At 36.9% G+C, this 20000-nt stretch overlaps 1 protein-coding gene across 1 annotated transcript; it reads right to left on the bottom strand.

Moving 5' to 3' along the window:
• Positions 1-5022: 5022 nt before the first annotated feature.
• Positions 5023-17901, bottom strand: LOC144440258 (CD276 antigen-like). Its single transcript, XM_078129594.1, has 11 exons — positions 17571-17901; positions 16697-16856; positions 16059-16227; positions 15282-15421; positions 14484-14783; positions 14056-14227; positions 13327-13478; positions 12152-12442; positions 10687-10992; positions 9661-9792; positions 5023-8956 (listed from the first exon to the last, which is right to left on the bottom strand). Exons 2-11 carry the CDS (start codon positions 16752-16754, stop codon positions 8427-8429), a joined length of 2250 nt encoding a protein of 749 aa, XP_077985720.1. The 5' UTR covers positions 16755-16856; positions 17571-17901; the 3' UTR covers positions 5023-8426.
• Positions 17902-20000: the final 2099 nt, after the last annotated feature.

The following is a 20000-nucleotide window of genomic DNA, read 5'->3' as shown; positions in this document are numbered from 1 at the left end:
CTGCATGGTTGTCAGCAGTGATTTGAATGATATGCTATGATGGCAGAGTGGTGGCAATGGTGGGATAGACAGTGATGGGATATGGCAGCAATGGGATGTGGCTCGGCTGACAGAGGTGGGATGTCAAAATCACCAAATAACGGAGAGTTCGATAATGCAATGAGTCACAGTAAAAAGTGACCTCCCCAAATCCGCCATTTTCTTGAATATATCCCTCCCCGGGAACAGATTTAAATTTGTAAAAGTGCCCCCCCCCCCCTTCTACCCCATCACTCCTAGTACTGACTGAAGACTCCAGAATTGTATGTACGAATACCCCGATTCTCATGTGTTTGTACCACGGACGAATTAATTGTATAAATATCTCGATTCTCATGTGTTTGTACCACGGACGAATTAATTGTATAAATATCTCGATTTTCATGTGTTTGAAACGAATTGAATCGATTTGCAACCGTAATGATATTCACAGAGTTGTGATGCAATGGCTTGTTTTTCCATTTACAATTTAAATAGTGAATCTGACTTGGCAATGTGTATAAACATGGAGGTATACTTCTATTGTACAGTTTGGTTGGAAATAAGAGTCGATATATTACATTACAACATTGACAGGACAACAGTCACTTGGACCGCCATAGAAAACTCTGTAACGGGTCAGTGACTTGCCAAACGTCGACAATGTGCATGACATCAGAAACAAACAACAAAAACAAGAACGATGGCGTCTAAGAAATGAATACAGAATGCTATGACTATGACAATGACGTGTCTTACCTTGTGATAATCTCCCGCTCTAAACTAACACTCGTACATGTACATCGTTACGTTGGCTATCTTAGTTAATTCTACTTTCACTTCATGTCTACTAAGTGGAATTGGCTATAGTTGAAATATGAACATTTGGAATGCATCACACCACGGCAAAATACTACCGGAGATCGTGTACATAGTGCATTTAAATAGTCCCCGAATGCAGACAGATATAAAGTAAGTCATTATACGCCCTTTTCGTCTTTTCCGTGTAAGCCAAATCATGTTCGTCAGGTATATTAATGTACATCACGTACTTACCTTCTGATGTGTGTTGTTGATGTTAGTGGTGGTGGTGGTGGTGGTGATGGCGGTGGTTTGAGTTGAGATGTGAAGGTCAGTGCTTGCATACAGTCCTCACACCGACGCCTTGTCACCTGTATCCACTCTATGCCACATTGATTTTAGGTGCAGTCTAGAATTCAACCATTGTCAGTAAAAAATCACAACCGATCATTGATTCAATATTCCTAGGTACTATGGTACACTCTACTGGAACCACCTGGTGACTTGTATTATAAAATATACAGAGAAAGTATAGTAACAGGCAAGGTGTTAGTTCGTTCCATAACACATATACCGTAGCAACTGTAGTTAAGTCTAACCACGTCTTGTGAGCTGCCAGTGCACATGCGCATTTATTGAAATACAGGCTCCATTTAACTCTTTGTGTACCTACAGTGAAAGTCGCTTAATGATATGCAAATTTAGTTGTTAAAACACAAACAACCTACCGTTAAACTTGATTGAGTAGGTTATTACTATCGTCAACACCTAAAGAATATTACACTTATAAGAAACCAAAGAAAGCTGTATATATTATAACATATATCAGAGCCGTTCGTACAGTACTCTGAAGGGGTTCACGTTAAAAACGTCTCGGTAACCATGGAGATCATTAAGTGAAAACACCTTAACAAAGTCCGTTAGTTTTTTGCAGATCCTATGAGATATTTGAGGTTGTAGATTTCAGTAACTGAAAGACGACACTCTCTTGTACCATCTTCCGAACTGTGTCGTTATGGAAACGGCTATATATCGCGATAAACTGACAGAAAATGAACCATTCTCGGTGATTGGACATACGTCATATTTAATGTAGATATGAATTATGGTAATGGAGTCGTGACTTGTCAGTAATATCATAATTTCATTATCTACGTTTCACTGCTTCGATATGTGTCGTGTTATATCATTACCTATGATAAACTACATCTGAATGTTAAATTGGCTAGGCTATGTGGATTCTCCAACGCATTCAACGTTCACAAAACAATTCCCATAGTGATAGCGTTATACAAAGTGAAAATAACTGACACCATAAACATCGCTACAAACAAAACAAATCAACAACAACAACAACAACAACAACAACACAATACTCTCAGCAAATATAATAACGAAGGTAAATACATCAAATACTGAGTTTCAAAATTTTAAATTGATGTCAATATAATGGATCTTTCAATCCTTACCTTGCATTTGAAATTAGGTCGATAATTGCTTATTGTTATTAGGGTCAAATGGAGCTAATTGTGGCTATTTTCACTATAAAAAACATCTTAATTTACCACCATTGTGGAATGAGTCACGTGACGTTCTTAATGCAGGAATGTGGGTGAAAATCGTAAGTAGAAGGAATAGCAAATACAGTTTATATAATGGTTGCATGTAGATATACAAAGTGTTGTACGATCGATATATTTATTATTTGCAGACGATGGCCCCTGTAATATTAGATTTTAATGAACACGCAAATTACTTTTTCCGCCATAGGCTTTCCTGTACTCAGCTTCCCGTGTTTACAATTCCCATTCAATATCGCATATTGATATTGCATAAATAATGCCATGTTCTCCTTTCAAGGCCTAGCTACTTAGTTCTCGGTGTAGTCACTCACTCACATTACGGTGAAGTGTTGAATAACTAGCGACGTCTGTATTATGTATTCATGCCACCATTTCAATGGAAAATTGACAATTACCGTCTTGTCGATTCTCATAAATTTTATTTCAGTCTGTTCATGCGCTGCGTTACCAAACAAAAGGTACTGTTTACGGCTAGTTTTACTCAAAGGGGTTGACATATTTGCATATGAAGAGAGTGGCAATGTGTTTGCTTGCATCATCTGACATTGCGTGAAAACGTCTCGAGTCAATTTATTCAAGGATCTTCAATGTCGATGGTTTTCATTGGCGTAAAACAGGCGAAGATCACCAATAAAATTGAAGCTTCCATCGGCACTCATGAAGTAATTTTTAACTAAATCACCCCCATTCTTAATGAGTTAGGCGCATTTGTACTTCTATCTCAACTTACCTATGTGGAAGGCATGTCCATGGCGGTAGGAAGTCCTTCCTACCTCCGTGGTATATCATTCACTTATAAAGGGTTGCTATGAGCATGGCAGTACCACCCACTTCCATGCTGTGAGTATGAAGTTATATACCTCCACGTATTGAGGCATGCATATTTTTATTTGTAAACGGAAGACGGGTAACTTAAAGAGCTTTCATCATTTGGCCATCGTCAGCTGCAATAAAAGCCTACACGTTGAATCCAGTTGGGTGGGCATTTGTGGCTCTCGCCACCTCTCTTCAACGACTGGATTCTACGCTACGACATTAGGGGAGCCACCAATCTGATTAAAATCCGATGTAGATGTCGGCTAATCGTTCATTGCTATTTTACCTTCGTTATTGTGCCTGAATTGACCTTCTTGGTACATGTTTACATTTTTTTAGCCTGATTGTAGAGGAGGCGATCAAGCTAAAAAATGTAAACATGTACCAAGAAGGTCAATTCAGGCAAAATAACGAAGGTATCGGATTTTAATCAGATTAGGGAGCCACATACTTCGAGAATACAAACATGGACAATGTAGGCTTGTGATAAACAACTCTACATGTACGATTGAAACAAGAGAAAGTGTGCTGAAGTTATTTCCGAGGGGGACAATATTCGTTGTGATTGCAAATATAAGTACATCAACTGTTCTCAAGTTTGTTGAAACTTAAAACATAAACTGATAAACGTGTTCTATTTGTAGAAAAGGACAATAATGCTATTATCGTAGAATTCAATCGAAATAGGAAAGTTAAGAACACGCAGATAACTCATTTGAGACTGTTTGCTCTTACAGAATTGACGTGATACAATCAATATCAATCTATGAAAATAAAATAAAAGGAACACTGCCCACTGGTGAACCGGGTGACCTGTAATGGAAAAAAAATGTGAATAAAAAGGTCGTTAACCCTTCCTGTGCTTGTCTGTAGTTGTAAGGGTGCAAACATTGTAGATAATACAGTTCTTGGAAATGGCAAAATCACCGACTATTCGAATACAATTCTTTGACAAGGTGGAGTGTCAGACATCACTAATAATCTGAGTTAAGATGGCGGTAGAATAATTGTGAGCACACCACTCGATGATTACTTGTTTTGTTGTTGTTTCTATTGGTTTATCGAATTATAACATCCTTTTAAGTTTTATACAGGTCGCCAAAGTTCCGTCAAATCTGACAGCGATGATTTAGCACTTCCCGTGATTTTCATCTTTAACAGTTAATAACATACACAAAGGAAAGAAATACTTTAATTCGGTATTGCTTTTAAAAATAACATAACATAACATAACATAACATAACATAACATAACATAACATAACACAACATAACATAACATAACGAACAGAATGAACACAACATAACAACATAACACGAACATAATAAACACAACATAACATAGCATAACATAACATAACATAGTGTAACACAACACAACACAATGAACAGAATGAACACAACATAACATAACATAACATAACATAACATAACGAACAGAATGAAGACATGACATAACATAACACAACATAGCATAAATAACAATACAGCAGAACAAGACATAATGGAATAGCTCAGAATATAACAGATTGGTACAGAACACTAGTAGAATAGAAATAAAAATCGTAACATGGATACAGAATTAATATTAATATAAATGATAATTTATTGTATCTATAAAAAGTCAATTACATTTCTATGAGTTCTATAGCAATACATGTTAACATAAAATAAAATGTAATTTGCTGAATATAACGCATAACAATAGTACAAAATTAGTAAAAATAGGTATAAATATATATATACACTATAGTACAAAGTTTTATGTTAGATTTTAAATTTCAATAAACTATTGGTAGTGACCAATATCCTAGAGATCTTAAATTTTGCATATCTTCTTAGTTTTATATTATACTTTGTTGTAGTCCTTCGTCAAAATTCTATGTATCTATATTTGATTGTCATTCACATATTTTAAAAGATATCTATTCTGTTGTTCTACCACACAGTTCTTAATGAATTAATACAATTATTTCTTATCCATACTAGTACTGAATTATTCTCCATGGTAAATTTTGTCTTCAAGAAAAGTTTATTTGGCGATGTTATCTTTGGCAAGCAGGGCTCTATAGCAGAGCCGGTAACTAATTAATATTCATGAGCTAATTAATATGCATGAGCTAATTAATATGCATTACTTATCAGTATTTTCCTCGATATGGAACCAATAATTAACATATTTATCTTAATATAATAAGTAATGGAAATTCATACAATTCTCCTCTACATGCAGAATACAGAGTTCATTTAGTTGTAATATTTGTTTGCAGATTTGTAAATTACTTTTTTTTCAATTCCTGTTTTCTCCTTTTTATGATATTCCAAAATGTTAACACCTCAAATTTCTCAACAATATGGTAAAATTGATCTTATGCATGTTTTAGATATATCCACATTAAAAAATTCAGATTTGATAATATAGTTTTAAATGACCATGGAGGTGGTCCTTTTCATCTCCATGGTGATGACGAAGTTCAAAAGTCAATACCTATAATCCCTGTTCTAACATCTATAGAGTGTACTAGTAGTAATGGATATGTTGTTTAAAAGCCGAGTCCTGCATACAAAAACATCCAATACATAGCCCCTATTGCAGCCGGTCCTTGCATACAAACCATCCCATAACCTCTATTGTAGTCCATGACCTCATCAACAAATAATGACCCTTAACAAAGACTGGGTAAAATGGCAGAGTTTAATTTCCAGTGTGGTGACGTCCTTATTTATTATGCCTACAATAGGTTGCCAAGTTAGTGTAATCAGCATAAACCCAATGGATCACTATTGTTGTGATGTGTAGGGTGTAAACGTACAGATATACAAACGCCCACTTGTCCTATCAGAGTCAATACAAGACTATGTTATACCATTATACCTTAACATTGTCCACACTTTCCAATATAATGGTAGGGCAAACCCTTCAACTGAGTGAATATATTAGTTACATACTCTTCCAACCACATTAAGAATTAAATATCAGCTCACTATTCACAACTTATGTTTGCTTTTCTCACAATTTTTTTAATAATAAATTGTTGTTCCTTTCAAATCAAATATGTCGTGTTTTTAACAGTTTTGGCTATTGACGTCACAAGTGTTTCCCTTTTACCGCAATATCCATCTTGAGTAGAGTTCTGTTAGGAGCTCGATTACGCCTACAATCTTATAATGTACAGTGAATGTCAACAATAGATAACAAAAGGCTATTGTTGCGGGTATTTGAGGTGTGTTGCGAGCGGTCTGTGTTGGTATTCGTTACTAGTATTTCTGCTTTCGGGAGCCTTCAGTAATTACAGGGGGGGGGGGGGGTCTGACAAAATCAAGCACGGTTTGTTGGCAATTAATGCGTAAAATGTGACCTTACCCCTATTGCGTTTTCTATAAAGGGACTCCTTAATTTCCTTTTTCTAAAACGTGACTCTCTCCCCACTGGTCGAATATTTCAAAAACATTAGGTTAAAATGCCTTCAGACGTGAAAAGGGACACGAGTCCCAGAACCAATGGTAAAGGACTTTATCCCACAGCTGCCAACACATTTATGATTTAAATCATTGTTGCTTCCCACCTATACTACACTGAGTTTGCGTGAAGGCACTACATTAATTAATTCCTGTGCCTGGAACTAATTGGCAGAACTGAAGGCCAATATTACTACAGACTACGTGATGCACTACCTACATTGTCGGGACCGAGGTTAAGAATCCACTCCAGTACATTATCATTGCTTCCCCCCTCCCACCCCTGTGTGAGACCTCTCCTCACATTCAATTAAGAATTGATTCATTACATGGTTGTCAGCAGCGCCACCGATTTGACGAGTATGTTATGATATTACAGTGCAATGGTGGCAGCGGTGGGATTTTACAATAGTGGGAAGTGTAACTGGTGGGATTGGCGGAATTCCAAAACCACAAAATAATGCAACGCTAGATAATAAAATGAGTCAACGTAAAATGTGACCCTCCCAAATTCCATTTCTAAAATATGCTACTCCCCAAGAACCGATTTGTAAAATATGATCCCCTGAGGCTCCATCATGTCTACCGACAACCCCTTTTTATGTGATGTGTACAGTCCCTGCATAATACTGGGACTGTATTTATGGCCTAAACGAACCACACTTAAGTTTTAAAGTGTCGATATACTATGACGTCTACTGTGTTTGTAACTATTGATTTCAACCTACATATGCAAAGAATATAATCTCTAGATTATACAAACCACACCAATGTTAGTCTGTACACAAATGTAAATATACATACATTAAACATTCTATGGACAACACAGTTCTACCATAGAGACTGTGCAGGAACTGAAAGTAATATTGTCTAAATCGACAGTGGTGTACTAAAATCAATCGCCACATCGAGGTTAAATTTAACGATGGCCTACTATTTTTATGAGAGTGAAATATCAATATATCTGGAACACAAATTTATAAGCTTCAAGAACTTTCGATTTATTCAATACCCAGACCTTCTTAAAGCTATGATGGAATAAGGGTTGTTTACTTAATTTCTGCTCCAAGGCAGAAATCGGTGACATGTCCACACTTGGCATTGTTATATAACTTACTAGTACTGTCGTCATCGTTATATTTTACTTTCATTTTTACATAAAGATTCGTCATGATAGACAAGGTCTGTTAAGAGGAGACTATTTAGTTGTCGCCTACGATTTCTTTCTAAAAATATATTCTTACAATGTGCAGTGAATGCTAACAATAGAGATAACTAGAGGCTATTTTTGTGGTTATTTGAGATGTGCTCCTGGCAGTCTCTATGTTGTAATTCTTGATTTCTGCTTTGTATCAACAGTCTGCAAAGAAATGTGGCTACATATAGGAATGTCATGTGACTATAGGACTGTCATGTGACTACAGAGGACCGTCATGTGACTATGGAAGGCCTATCGTGTGGTTACAGCGGATTGACACGTGGCTATAGAAGGAATGTCATGTTACTGCAGAGGATTGGTATATGACTATAGAAATAATGTCGTTTGACTACAGGGTATGGTCATGTGACTGCACGGGATGACACGTGACAACAGAGGAATGACATATGGTGCACAATCTAAAGAACCCTATCTACATGGTTGATAATTCACTTCTTATGAAAAAAAAAATATACCTTTGGTGGTATGCACACGTGGTGATGTTTTTGATCGGCGATACGATAGACATTGATCTTCATCATCTCACTAATGTTACTCTGAGTCAGTGAATGGTCGAGGAGGTTCGGAGCGGCTTCGGGTTTTGTCGCCATTTCTGTCTCTTCTTCTCGATCGTCGTTTCTTCGGTTTTGCATAATCATCATCGTGCCCTCTATCCTCCTTACTCCGCGACTCTGAACGCGATCGTCTGCTATGTCGATGTCGATCCCCATCGTCGTGCTCGTCATCACTATGGCGACGATGACGTCGGCGGCGGCGTCGGCGTCTTCGACGCTTATGTTCTTCATGTTCATCATCCTGGTAATAAGGTGGTGGTACGGGTATTGGAGGCAGGGATCGATTAAGAAATTGTGCGGTGTCGCTGTGTGGGACAACACTGTTGTGTTTACCTTTACTACTATGTCGATGTTTTCCACTTCGACTATGTTTGCCACTATTAAAGATAACGAAATAGTCATATTTGTCATCTATGCTATAAGGCTGTTCTCCATAACTGTCACCACTTACATTGGCTGATACTGTAGACTCTTCGATAGTGCGAGTGATTCTCTTTTCTTCTTCCTCTACAACAGTAAAATTATATCAATATATATACATTTAACTCCTTGACAAAACATTGATCTGAATATCGAGGTAGCCAATCAGAAAGCTCGTAACATTGACAGCCATACAGGCTATAAACAATAACAACAACAACAACAACAACAACAACAACAACAACAACAACAAACAACGTTATCTCACATAAAAGAGCTATGACGAAATGACAGACTCTTTTTACGCATCTTGAATAGTCACGGCATTACGACTGCAATAGCTTGGCCAAATGCCAATTTGAAATTCGAAGATAGATTCGGAGCAGGAAGCAGCCATGTTTATAGAAAAGTAATCAACAACATACAATGAATGCTGTGATTGGTCAATTTTCTGCTGAATAATAACAGGTTTAATCATTTGAGGGCGCTCTATGAGTTTCAATGAGGTTACGTCAAGATACTATGATTTAACAGAGAGTAATATTTATTGTAGTCGTAATACTTTGTTTATTTAGATGCTCATTACATGTGTTTAACTTATATGGTAGGGATTTGAAACTGTTCATCATGGTACGTTGAAGTGGTGCAATGCTTCCCTTCTATGTCTCCTCTTCCTACAAATTGTGGTGATACAAATAAACAAACAAACAAACAAACAATCAATCAATCAAACAAACAAACAAACAAACAAACAAACAGCAAACAGCAAACAATTCAACAATTACACAAACCTTCCTTCTGTTGCCTCTTCTTCCAAACACAGTATATGATGATGCCAATGATTATCAGTGCAACAACAATGGCTATCACCAAGGCAACCACAATCGCAAGAAATAGATAACTAAGGCCAAACAAGGTTGCTTCTAAAAGAGGAAGAGATAAATGAAGTGTTAGGTAAATCGATAAGATAGATAGGAATGGATAAAGTGGTTCACTTCTGTCAACGAGAGTTGTCCCCACTTACAACTGTCGACATCAGACCATGGACGAACAGAACCTGTTGCAAACAAGGAAAGTAAACAACTGAATTGGATTAATAACACAGTATGTTGTAAGTAGAAAGATTTGTATTACATTCTATCATTTGATTAGAACAGCTTTATGACCGCTTTACATAATAGTTCACGTTCACAAATTTGAAGTTCCCCTGACATTTCATGTACACATAAAGAGGCCATAAATCTGTTCTTATCAAACCACGGTGTGTAATATAAGGCTCCGTGTTCCAACATGCTGAGCCAAGTGTCAATACCCAATTTATTTGTTTACTTTCCCTGTTTGTAACAGGTTCTGTTCATCCATGGTCTGATGCCTGCAGTTGTACTACACAGTCACTGATGCATACACTTGGTGAAGAGTCCAGCAAATGAACACTGCCAGCAGTCAGCCATTGGAACGTCACAGTATTTCAAATATTACAGTAGGATACTTGGCTGTTTTTGTAAAAGGTATATAACGTGTTCTCAAGATGTCTCTTTGACATTGATCAATATATCAAGTCTTACTGGAATATTGATCATAATTTGTAAATTTCCACCAGCTATCAAAAGGGTCTTACTTATCTGTGTATGTAATAAACCTGCCTTTGGAAGTTTACTTCTACTCTGCAAACTGATATAGATACAGACACAACACAAAATATATGACGGAATCATCAAACATCAAAGTTTCAAGATTTTGAAACCCATGGCATCACTTCGTGTGGAATGACGTAATCAACATATCCCATAATTTATAGTACACCAATATTTACATACCTACAATTCTAATACTGGCGGTTGCCATCTGTGCATCTACGTCACTCTTAGCAACGCACACAATTTTGGCATCATCCATGTTCTTCTCAGCACTCAGTATGAACAATGTTGATGACGTCATACTCAGAGTTTCTCGGGAAAACCTTTTATCACTAATGTTGATTTTTTGGTTTTCATACGACCATTCATAGCTGGTGATTGGTGGGGCGCCCTCAGTGACTGATGCATCACATACCAAACTAGCTGAGTCACCTTCCTCCATTTCTAGTATCTCAGGTGTCAATTCTACAAGAACTCGTGTTAACACTGAAAAGTGGAAATATCGGACATGTAACGTTTTCATTTTCAATCACGTTCACGTTCACGTCAAGTTCACGTTCAAGAGAACGAACAGAATTTACAACAGTGGGGTTGAGGAGAAAATGGAGGAGGGAGCACTTCAGGGTTTGAAGTGGGGAGGGTTTGAAAATTTCCGATGATCTGAAGAGAATGGGGGAGGGGGGGTGACGCGACTTGCCACACCTTGCAACACTTTTACAAAATTGCAAACGTCATTTAAATACCACGTGTTAAATCATGAGGCAGTCAATAGCTAAGAGAATGTGTGTGTCTGTCGCAACATATTTCTGTACTGAGTAAAATTGAGGTATTGAAGACCATTTTCAAGTATACAATGGTTTTCAATTATATGACTATATGCTTTGATATTTCATGTCTCTATTAAAATGGCTTCTCATTTTCAAAATGTGCACATCGTGGAAGAGGACACCGCCGTCAACACCCTCCCCACCAGCCATCATGATGATACTGTTGCTCCATAAAACAAGATTGAAGGGAAAGACCTGCTGGCTTAGTATGTCCAAGCATTGGTTAGAGCCCAATACGAGACTGTGACCAAAATATTCCCGGCCCTAATAATACATTCTGCTTGTCCCCTAGATTTCAAGTGGTCGTGTCTGATATGTTGGCATTCCATTTCGTTTCTTTCTTATACATGAACACTGCTAGTATATGACAACGGTATGTATCAGTTGCATGCCGGGATTAGTTGATGTTTACAATAAATGACTAAATAAGTCAAGAACGAAGAAAATTATCAGAATTCCAAACATGAATGTCAAAGTATACAAGTTATGATATCAATTAGCCTAGAGTCAAGTCTTGTAGGGATTTGGACTATTTCCCCCCCCCCCCTACTGCTCAACTCTATGAGTTGGCCCTGATCACTTGCTAACGCTATTGCCGTAAATTAGAATCAAATAGTACTTGCGCTGGCTTTCTGGCTAGTCGCAAAGCTCCATTAAGCTTAAAGCAAAAACCTATAGGGAAATGCCCCGGGGTAATTATGCTAGGCGGAGATGAGAAAGTCAATAGTGCAAATCACCACACAACTCTAGGCTAAAGTGCATTACTGACGCCAAAAACAAAATAAGGTACATTTATGAACAGTGTTACACATACTTACAATCAATATCAAAGGGCTCGACTTGGCACGACTTATTTTGATAACTTGAAGTACACACCAATGCTGACCCTTCATGGCTGTGGTCAAGTATTAGGTTCAGTGCTACACGTGTTGATCCACTACCAGATTCTAGAATTTCTGATGGCAATTCAACACCATCGCTACTCCATACCAATTTAGCTGATGGGTATCCACCTTGTGATCGGCACATAAAAGTGATATCATGACCTTCTAGGTAGGGTGGTGGCGGTATTTCACAGACTGGGTAGTTTTCACCAGGTGGTATTGGATCTGTTGACAATATTTAAATAAATTGTAATGTTGGTTTCCACCAGGTGTATAAAATGTCGAGGCACTAGGCAGGTGTAAAAAAAACAACCTTACTTCAAACATTACTAGACAGTATAGAGGCTTAATTTATCTACAAAGAAATGACAGCTATTCGTGTTTCAAATTTAGAGTTGTCACTGTTTGCGGTACAATGTTAAAGACACCGTTTACACTTCAGTCCTCCCATACTAGAGAGCCTTTAGTATCTACGAGGGGTAAGGGAATTAGAAAATCATATTTTACAAATTGGGTCTTGACGAGAGAGATGAGTCTAGAAAAGTTTAGTTTGGCTCATTGTATAATATGACTTTGTACTATTTTGTGGTTTTTGGCATCCCACCGCTGCCACCAGTGTCACATATTCCACACAGCTGCCAGATCCCATCACTACCACCACTGTACTGTAATATCAGATCAGATCAGTCAAATTTCTGATTCGTGTCACTTTTCATCTTTGACAACAATGGAAACCATTGTTTTATGGAAACCATTGTTTTATGGAAACCATTGTTTTATGGAAACCATTGTTTTTGAAATACGTCAAAAGAAGGAGGAAGGCCATAGTTTAGAAAAGGTCAATATTGAGGAGAGGGACACTTTTTAGAAAGTGGATTTGGGGGAGAGTCGAATTTTAATTAACATACCATAAATATTTTGTATGCAATGACTGTTATTTATATCATAAGTTCATATTCTTCTGCATGCAATAGAAAAGTACAACGATAGCGTCAAGGCCAACTAATTCGTGTCGGTAACGTACACTTCTCAAAATATCAACATCCATGGACGTTCTTACTACAAACGAGTGTCACAACGGAGTGCGCCACCTACGTTGTTGTACTTACCTTCAACAGTCAGTTTACAATATTGTGACCATACAGAAGGCTGTACACCTTGTGCCGTCAAGTGACACAAATAGTCGCCAGCGTCACTGTATTGTAAATCGTCTATGCTTAGAGTATATTGACCTAGAAGTTGATCTCCAGTTATTGAAAATCTACACGTGGTATCCATGGTTACCAAAAATGAAACAAAAATAACAAGTCAGTGATGATATTGAACTATATTCCTATAAATATAAGGTATATGCAAATTGTTGTTGTTGTGGTGGTGGTGGTGCTGGTTGTTGTTGTTGTTGTTGTTGTTGTTGTTGTTGTTGTTGTTTTGCTCTATGGAGGGGCTTTAATGATAAAATGGAATTAGTGATTTTTATAAAGTCGTTTCTATGGCAATTTCAGTCATGTGTTCTCAGTTTGGGGAAAAAGGGGTACACATTTAGAAACTGACGTGAGTACAATGAAGACATCAACATTAAAATATTCGTCATTTCGTAAATCTTATCTAGGTTTTTTTCGCTTACATTTCTTTATTTTGAGATTTTGTAAGATTCGTTGTTTTTATTCGCTGTAATTGACTGGTAAATATATATTGTGCTGAAAGGGCTGAAAGGTCTGTAATTTTGTTAACATCGCAACGATGAATTTTGTTTTATCGTCAAACACGTCAAAAAACGTTTGCTTAGATTCATTCATGACCAGTGAGATACTGTATATGGACAAAGATGAGAGACTAACCTGCCGCCAAATGATTCTAAAACATCGGTATCAGAACTAAGCTTAAGTAGTCCAGTACTAGTGTCCTTGTACCACTCCAACTGACCACTTTTGTCACGTGTTACACATTCTAATGTGATATGGTCACTCTGTCTCTCACTCCGTAACGGTGGTATTGATACAAAACTCTGTTCTGTGAGTAAGAAATAATTTGTACTGATTTTATAAATATTGTCAGTGTGACAGTCTTATAGTTACATAGTTTGTACACATAGTTTGTGTGCGTATATATATATATATATATATATATATATATATATATATATATATATATATATATATATATATATATATATATATATATTGTGTGTGTGTGTTGTGTGTGTGTGGTACACTACACATTACTTATCATTGCATTGCCACTGTGTATAGAAACCAAATGTACTTACGATTAATGTCCAATGGTCCAATAGTACAGGTCTGTGGTTGAGTATAAGTCACGTGGTTAGATGTACATGTGTAGGTTTTTCCTTGAATTGCTGGTCCAAATGTTAATGGTAAACCCAGTCTCACTCCAACTTGAGTTTCTAAATCTACTCCTTCTAGGTCCTGAGCACCATTACTCCATACCAGCGTGGCGGGTGGATCCCCTCCCTCACTAGAACATATCAGTATGATTTCTTTTTCTACAGACAAGTCGTTGACTTGTTCGGCACACTGAGGGTTACCAGTATTCGGTGGAATGGCCTCTGGAATACCAATCACACATCTGTGTTATGCTATGCCTTATAAGGTTGGTATGCAACTGTCTAACAGTGACTTTACTCGGGTCTTTCTGCGAGTCAACAACCCTTAACCCCTCTCAATTAAGTTCATTGTGGGTGACTGTTAGTCCCCGTCCCCTCTCAATTCTTTATGTAAACCGATTAGCTCCCACCCCTCTCATTTCTTTCTGTGTGCCTATCAGCCTCCACCCCTCTTAATTCTGTCTGTGTACATATAAGCCCCGTCCTTCACCTGTTCCTTCTGTGTGCTAGTGCAATCCCCTCCCTTGGACAATTTAATGATAACGAGTTTTGTCTATGCAACGAAAAGGTGTCCATAGAATATTGAGAACACTAACTCGGTTGGATCAACCCAAAACAGTAAATGATAACCTTTCCAACGATACGACTACAGTGATGTAGATTAGTGGTGATTATCTGCCATACACACTTACTCTAATGATACTGGGTATGAAACATTACCTAGTACTGTTAAGGAGGCTGCTGCAGACTGTTGCGGGGGGCCAGTAACTGCACATGTGTACGTCGCCATATCATCCATTGTTACAGATTCAATTCGAAGGTAATACTGTCCTAAAGTTTGGTCACCCGTAATTGAAAACCTAAAATAAAATATTCCAAAACGATATGGTACCTCGTATTATTCAAATAAACCTGTACGTTGTCTTGGTAACATTGTACAGTAGTAGTATATGTATGTACGTGATATATATCTATCATATGTAATATGTACGTATCACATGTTATGTAAATTGTATGTACTTATCACGTGTTATATATGTACGTGTCATGTACTTATCATGGATTATATGCATGTTATATACACACCATATATGTTATGTACATGTTAATGTACTTATGATATGTGTTATGTACGTTTTAATACACTTATCACATGTTATGTACGTGTTATATACTTATCATATGTGTTATGTATTATATAATTATCACGTGTTATGCACACGTTATGTACTTATCACAATTCATGTGTTATGTGCGTGTTATGTACTTATCACGTGTTATGTACGTGTTATGTACTTATCACGTGTTATGTACGTGTTGTGTACTTACAATGTATATGTGTTAGGTATTATCAGTATGTATATATTGTATGTATTTATCATATGTACATGTGTTATGTGTCATGTACGCGTTATATATACTTCATGTTATGACCATGTCATATTATTTATGCCTCTATCTTTTTATTTAATATTAATAAAATATAAGACGACGTACCCCTTTGCTTCAAACTCGGCATTTATAACGTCATTTGTACTGATAGTTTTGTCAGATTGTTGCCATAGGAGATCACCAATTTGATCGGCTACTTCACATCTGAGTACTACGGTAGAACTAACTCTAGTTGTTACATCGGATGGAGGTACGGTTATACTTTGTCCGTCAACTGTAAAAGACATACAAGAATGACATATATAACATTGATATATAAGTAAAACCAGCTAATATAAGGAAGTCTTCAGTAACTACAAGGGGTGTTGGAGGGGGGGGGGGGTTTGTAGGGTCACTTTTTACAAGTTGCATTGGTCCTCGGAAAGGGTCATAATTTAATGAATGGAAATTAGGAGAGGGTACATACATACACACACATATATATATGTGTGTGTATGTATGTATGTATGTATGTATGTATGTATGTATGTATGTATGTGTGTGTGTGTGTGTGTGTGTCTGTCTGTCTGTCTGTCTGTCTGTCTGTCTGTCTGTCTGTCTGTCTGTCTGTATGTATGTCTGTATGTATGTATGTATGTATGTATGTATGTATGTATGTATGTATGTATGTATGTATGTATGTATGTATGTATGTATGTATAATACAACACATATTACCATATTCAAGTCTACATAATTCTCACCTTGTTTGAAGCCGATAACTGAGAATATTAGAACGGAGAGGAACCACCAAGTCTGCATGGTTTCCACCACCTGTACTAATTACGATTGGTTGATTAATACGTATCAGTACTTTGGTTCACTGTCACGTCCTACGATTGGTCAGTTGTTAAGTCTTTGGTACTGAAAATAAAACAAATCCAATATATGACATATATGTGTACGTGTGTTTGTATAATACCATTGTTGTATGAATATTTCGAATCTCGTGTGTATGTACCATGGACGAATTTATAGTACGAATATCTCCATTCTTAAAAGTAGAGTAGTCACATATAAGTAACAATTCTCAATGTCTCGTTTTAACATCTGCTATTTCTAAAGCTGTGATACCATGCTCACATACTAGTTATGTAGATGGCTGTGTGCAATTTAGACATAACAGATCAACAACAGAGATGGGAAGACATCTATCTTCAACGCCATATATGGAAAACTCCCGAGTAACGGGCCAGTAACATACCAAACGTCGAGAATGTGTATGACATAGAAAAACAACAACGATGGCGTCTAATAAGTGAATACAGAATGTTGTGACCATGACAGGCAGTGTCACCACTAATACTTGTACATACATCGTAACGTTGACTGTCTAAGTTAATTAGAGCCTCACTCTATCTCAACAATAAATACTGAATTGGCGGATCACCATATAGTTGTTGTTGAATTAGACACATGATACTAAAAACAAATCGCTATACGATAAAATACAAGCGGTGACCATGTACATACTTTGAATTTGAATAGTCTCTGAATACACAGGCACGTATCAGTGAGTGTCACACTACACGTCCTTTGGTTTTATCCTTGTAAGTGATATTACGCACTTCTACTTACCTTTTACTGCGTGTTGTTCGTAGTAATAGTAGTAGTACTAGTGGTGGGGTGGTACCGGTGATTATAGTAATATTGATGTTGGTAGTGGTTGGAGTTCACCTGAGGTCACTGGTTGCATATAATCGCCGAGTCTTGTCACCTCAACACACTATATATAGTGCATTTTTAGAGAGTCTAGAATTCGCTCATTGTCTTTAAAAAATCACATCCAGTCATTGATTCAATTAGTCCCATGTACTATGATACACTCAACTGAGATCACCTGATGAGTTGAACTATAAAAAACTTCGTCAAAGTATAGTAACAGGCAATGCGTTAGTCCGTGCCATAACATATATACCGTAGCAACTGTAGTTAAGTCATACCTATCTATATAAATCGGAGGTCAACCTACGTCTTGTGGGCTACCCAGTGCACATGCGCATTTGTTGAAATGTCAGCCTCATTTAACTCTTATACCCGTCATAGTGAAAGTCACTTATAATAATACATTATGCAAATTAGGTTGTTAAAACAAAACAAAAAAACGACATACAGTTAAAGTGATTATGTGCGTCATTGTAATGTTTGTAATGTAATCAAAGAATGCTAAACTTATAATTAACCGAACATAGCTTTGCACATAGTATAACACATGTACACATCCCGTCCTTCGCATATATTTTAGGTTTGTCTGCTAGAGGCGTCTTGGTAACCATGGTGATCATTAGGTGAAAACACCTTCGGTAAACTATTCTGTTAGGTTTTTACAGATTCTAGTAGAAAATTCAGGTTGTATATTCCATCAACTGAAATACTCTCCTGTGACATCTTCAGGATTGCGTTGTTATGGAAACGACATGGGTTAATTCCAAATATAGCGACAAACATATATAACGTGTACTACTGTCGGCGATTTGACGTAATTCCAATGTAACGATACACTGACATAAAATGAACCACTCTCAGTGATTGGACATACGTCATATTTAATGTAGATATGAATTATGGTAATCGAGTCGTGACTTGTAAGTAATATCATAATTTCATTATCTACGTTTCACTGCTTCGATATGTGTCGTGTTATATGATTACCTATGATAAACTGTATCTCAATGTTCAATTAGCTAGGCTATGTGGATTCAACAACAACAACAACAACAACAACAACAACAACAACAACAACAACAACATCAGCAACATCATCATCATCATCAATCAACATCAATCAACTACGATAAAAATTGTAATAATCGCGATGCCACAAGACTCACGCTTAATATTAATTATTTATATTCATTTCCCATCTCACATACATAAGCTGTACTAGGCGATGTCAATATAATATAATAATAATAATTTATTCATTTATCCGCGCAAATTCACAATACGTTTCTATGCGCCTGACAACAGTTTAAAAAAAAAAGTAATAAAAGGATTCTAAAAACTGACAATGTATATTAAAATAAAGGACTTACTGGTGTTCTTTAAAATAAAATAAAGACTATATAAATAATTAATATAAAGGACCTTTCCATCCTTACCTTGTATTTGAAATAAAATCGATAATTGTGTATTGTTATTCGGGTCAAATGGAGCTAATTGTGGCTATTTTTCTGGAAGCATGAGTCTTAATTTACCGCTATTGTGATCCACGTCACGTGACGATGCAGACGTCAGCGTAGAAAGAATGGGCTGTACGTAGATGTACAAGGTGTTGTAAAATCGATATATTTATTATTTGCAGACGATGACCCCTGTAATATTAGATTTTAATGAACACACCAATTATGTTTTCTGCCATAGGCTTTCCTGTACTCAGCTTCCCGTGTTTACATTTCCCTTTCAATATCATATATTGATATTGCATAAATAATGCCACTTTCTCCTTTCAAGGCCTAGCTACTTATTTCTCGGTGTAGGCACTCACTCACATTACGGTGAAGTGGTGAATAAGTAGCGACGTCTGTATTGTGTATTCATGCCACCATTTCAATGGAAAATTGACAATTACCGTCTTGTGAAATCTCGTAAATTTTATTTCAGTCTGTTCATGCGCTGCGTTACCAAACAAAAGATACAGTTTACGGCTTGCCTTAGTGAAAGGTGGTTGGCAGATTTGCATATGAAGGGGTGGCATGGTGTTTGCTTGCATGAATAGTCAAAGAGAAAGGATCATCGACCCAATTCAACATTTTAGACATTGCGTGCAAACGTCTCGAGTCAAACCTATTCAATACCGACGGTTTTCATTGGCCCTAAATACGTAAGAAGGAAACATGCACCAATAAGATTGCCGCTTCCATAGGTACACTTTTAAGTAAGCTTTCTACTCTCGTTCTTAGTGATTTAGGCGCATGCGCATAACTTTCGCAAGAGACCTCTGTGGAAGGTATATCGTTCACATATCAACCGTTGCTATGAGCCATGTATATTTTTATTTGTAACCGG

Source organism: Glandiceps talaboti, chromosome 9 (assembly GCF_964340395.1).
Source record: "Glandiceps talaboti chromosome 9, keGlaTala1.1, whole genome shotgun sequence".
Taxonomy (NCBI): Eukaryota; Metazoa; Hemichordata; class Enteropneusta; family Spengelidae; genus Glandiceps; species Glandiceps talaboti.
Note: the sequence above shows the minus strand (reverse complement) of the source record. Positions and strands in the feature narration are given on the sequence as shown.

Bases quoted from the DNA above. Each gene is read 5' to 3' on its own strand.
- LOC144440258 (XM_078129594.1), bottom strand. From the start codon at position 16,754: ATGCAGACTTGGTGGTTCCTCTCCGTTCTAATATTCTCAGTTATCGGC. The intron at 12,443-13,326 runs GTAAGTACAACA...TATTGTCAACAG, and splicing joins TTGTAAACTGACTGTTGAAG to ATCCAATACCACCTGGTGAA. The intron at 9,793-10,686 runs GTATGTAAATAT...TTCCTCTTTTAG, and splicing joins CGCCAGTATTAGAATTGTAG to AAGCAACCTTGTTTGGCCTT.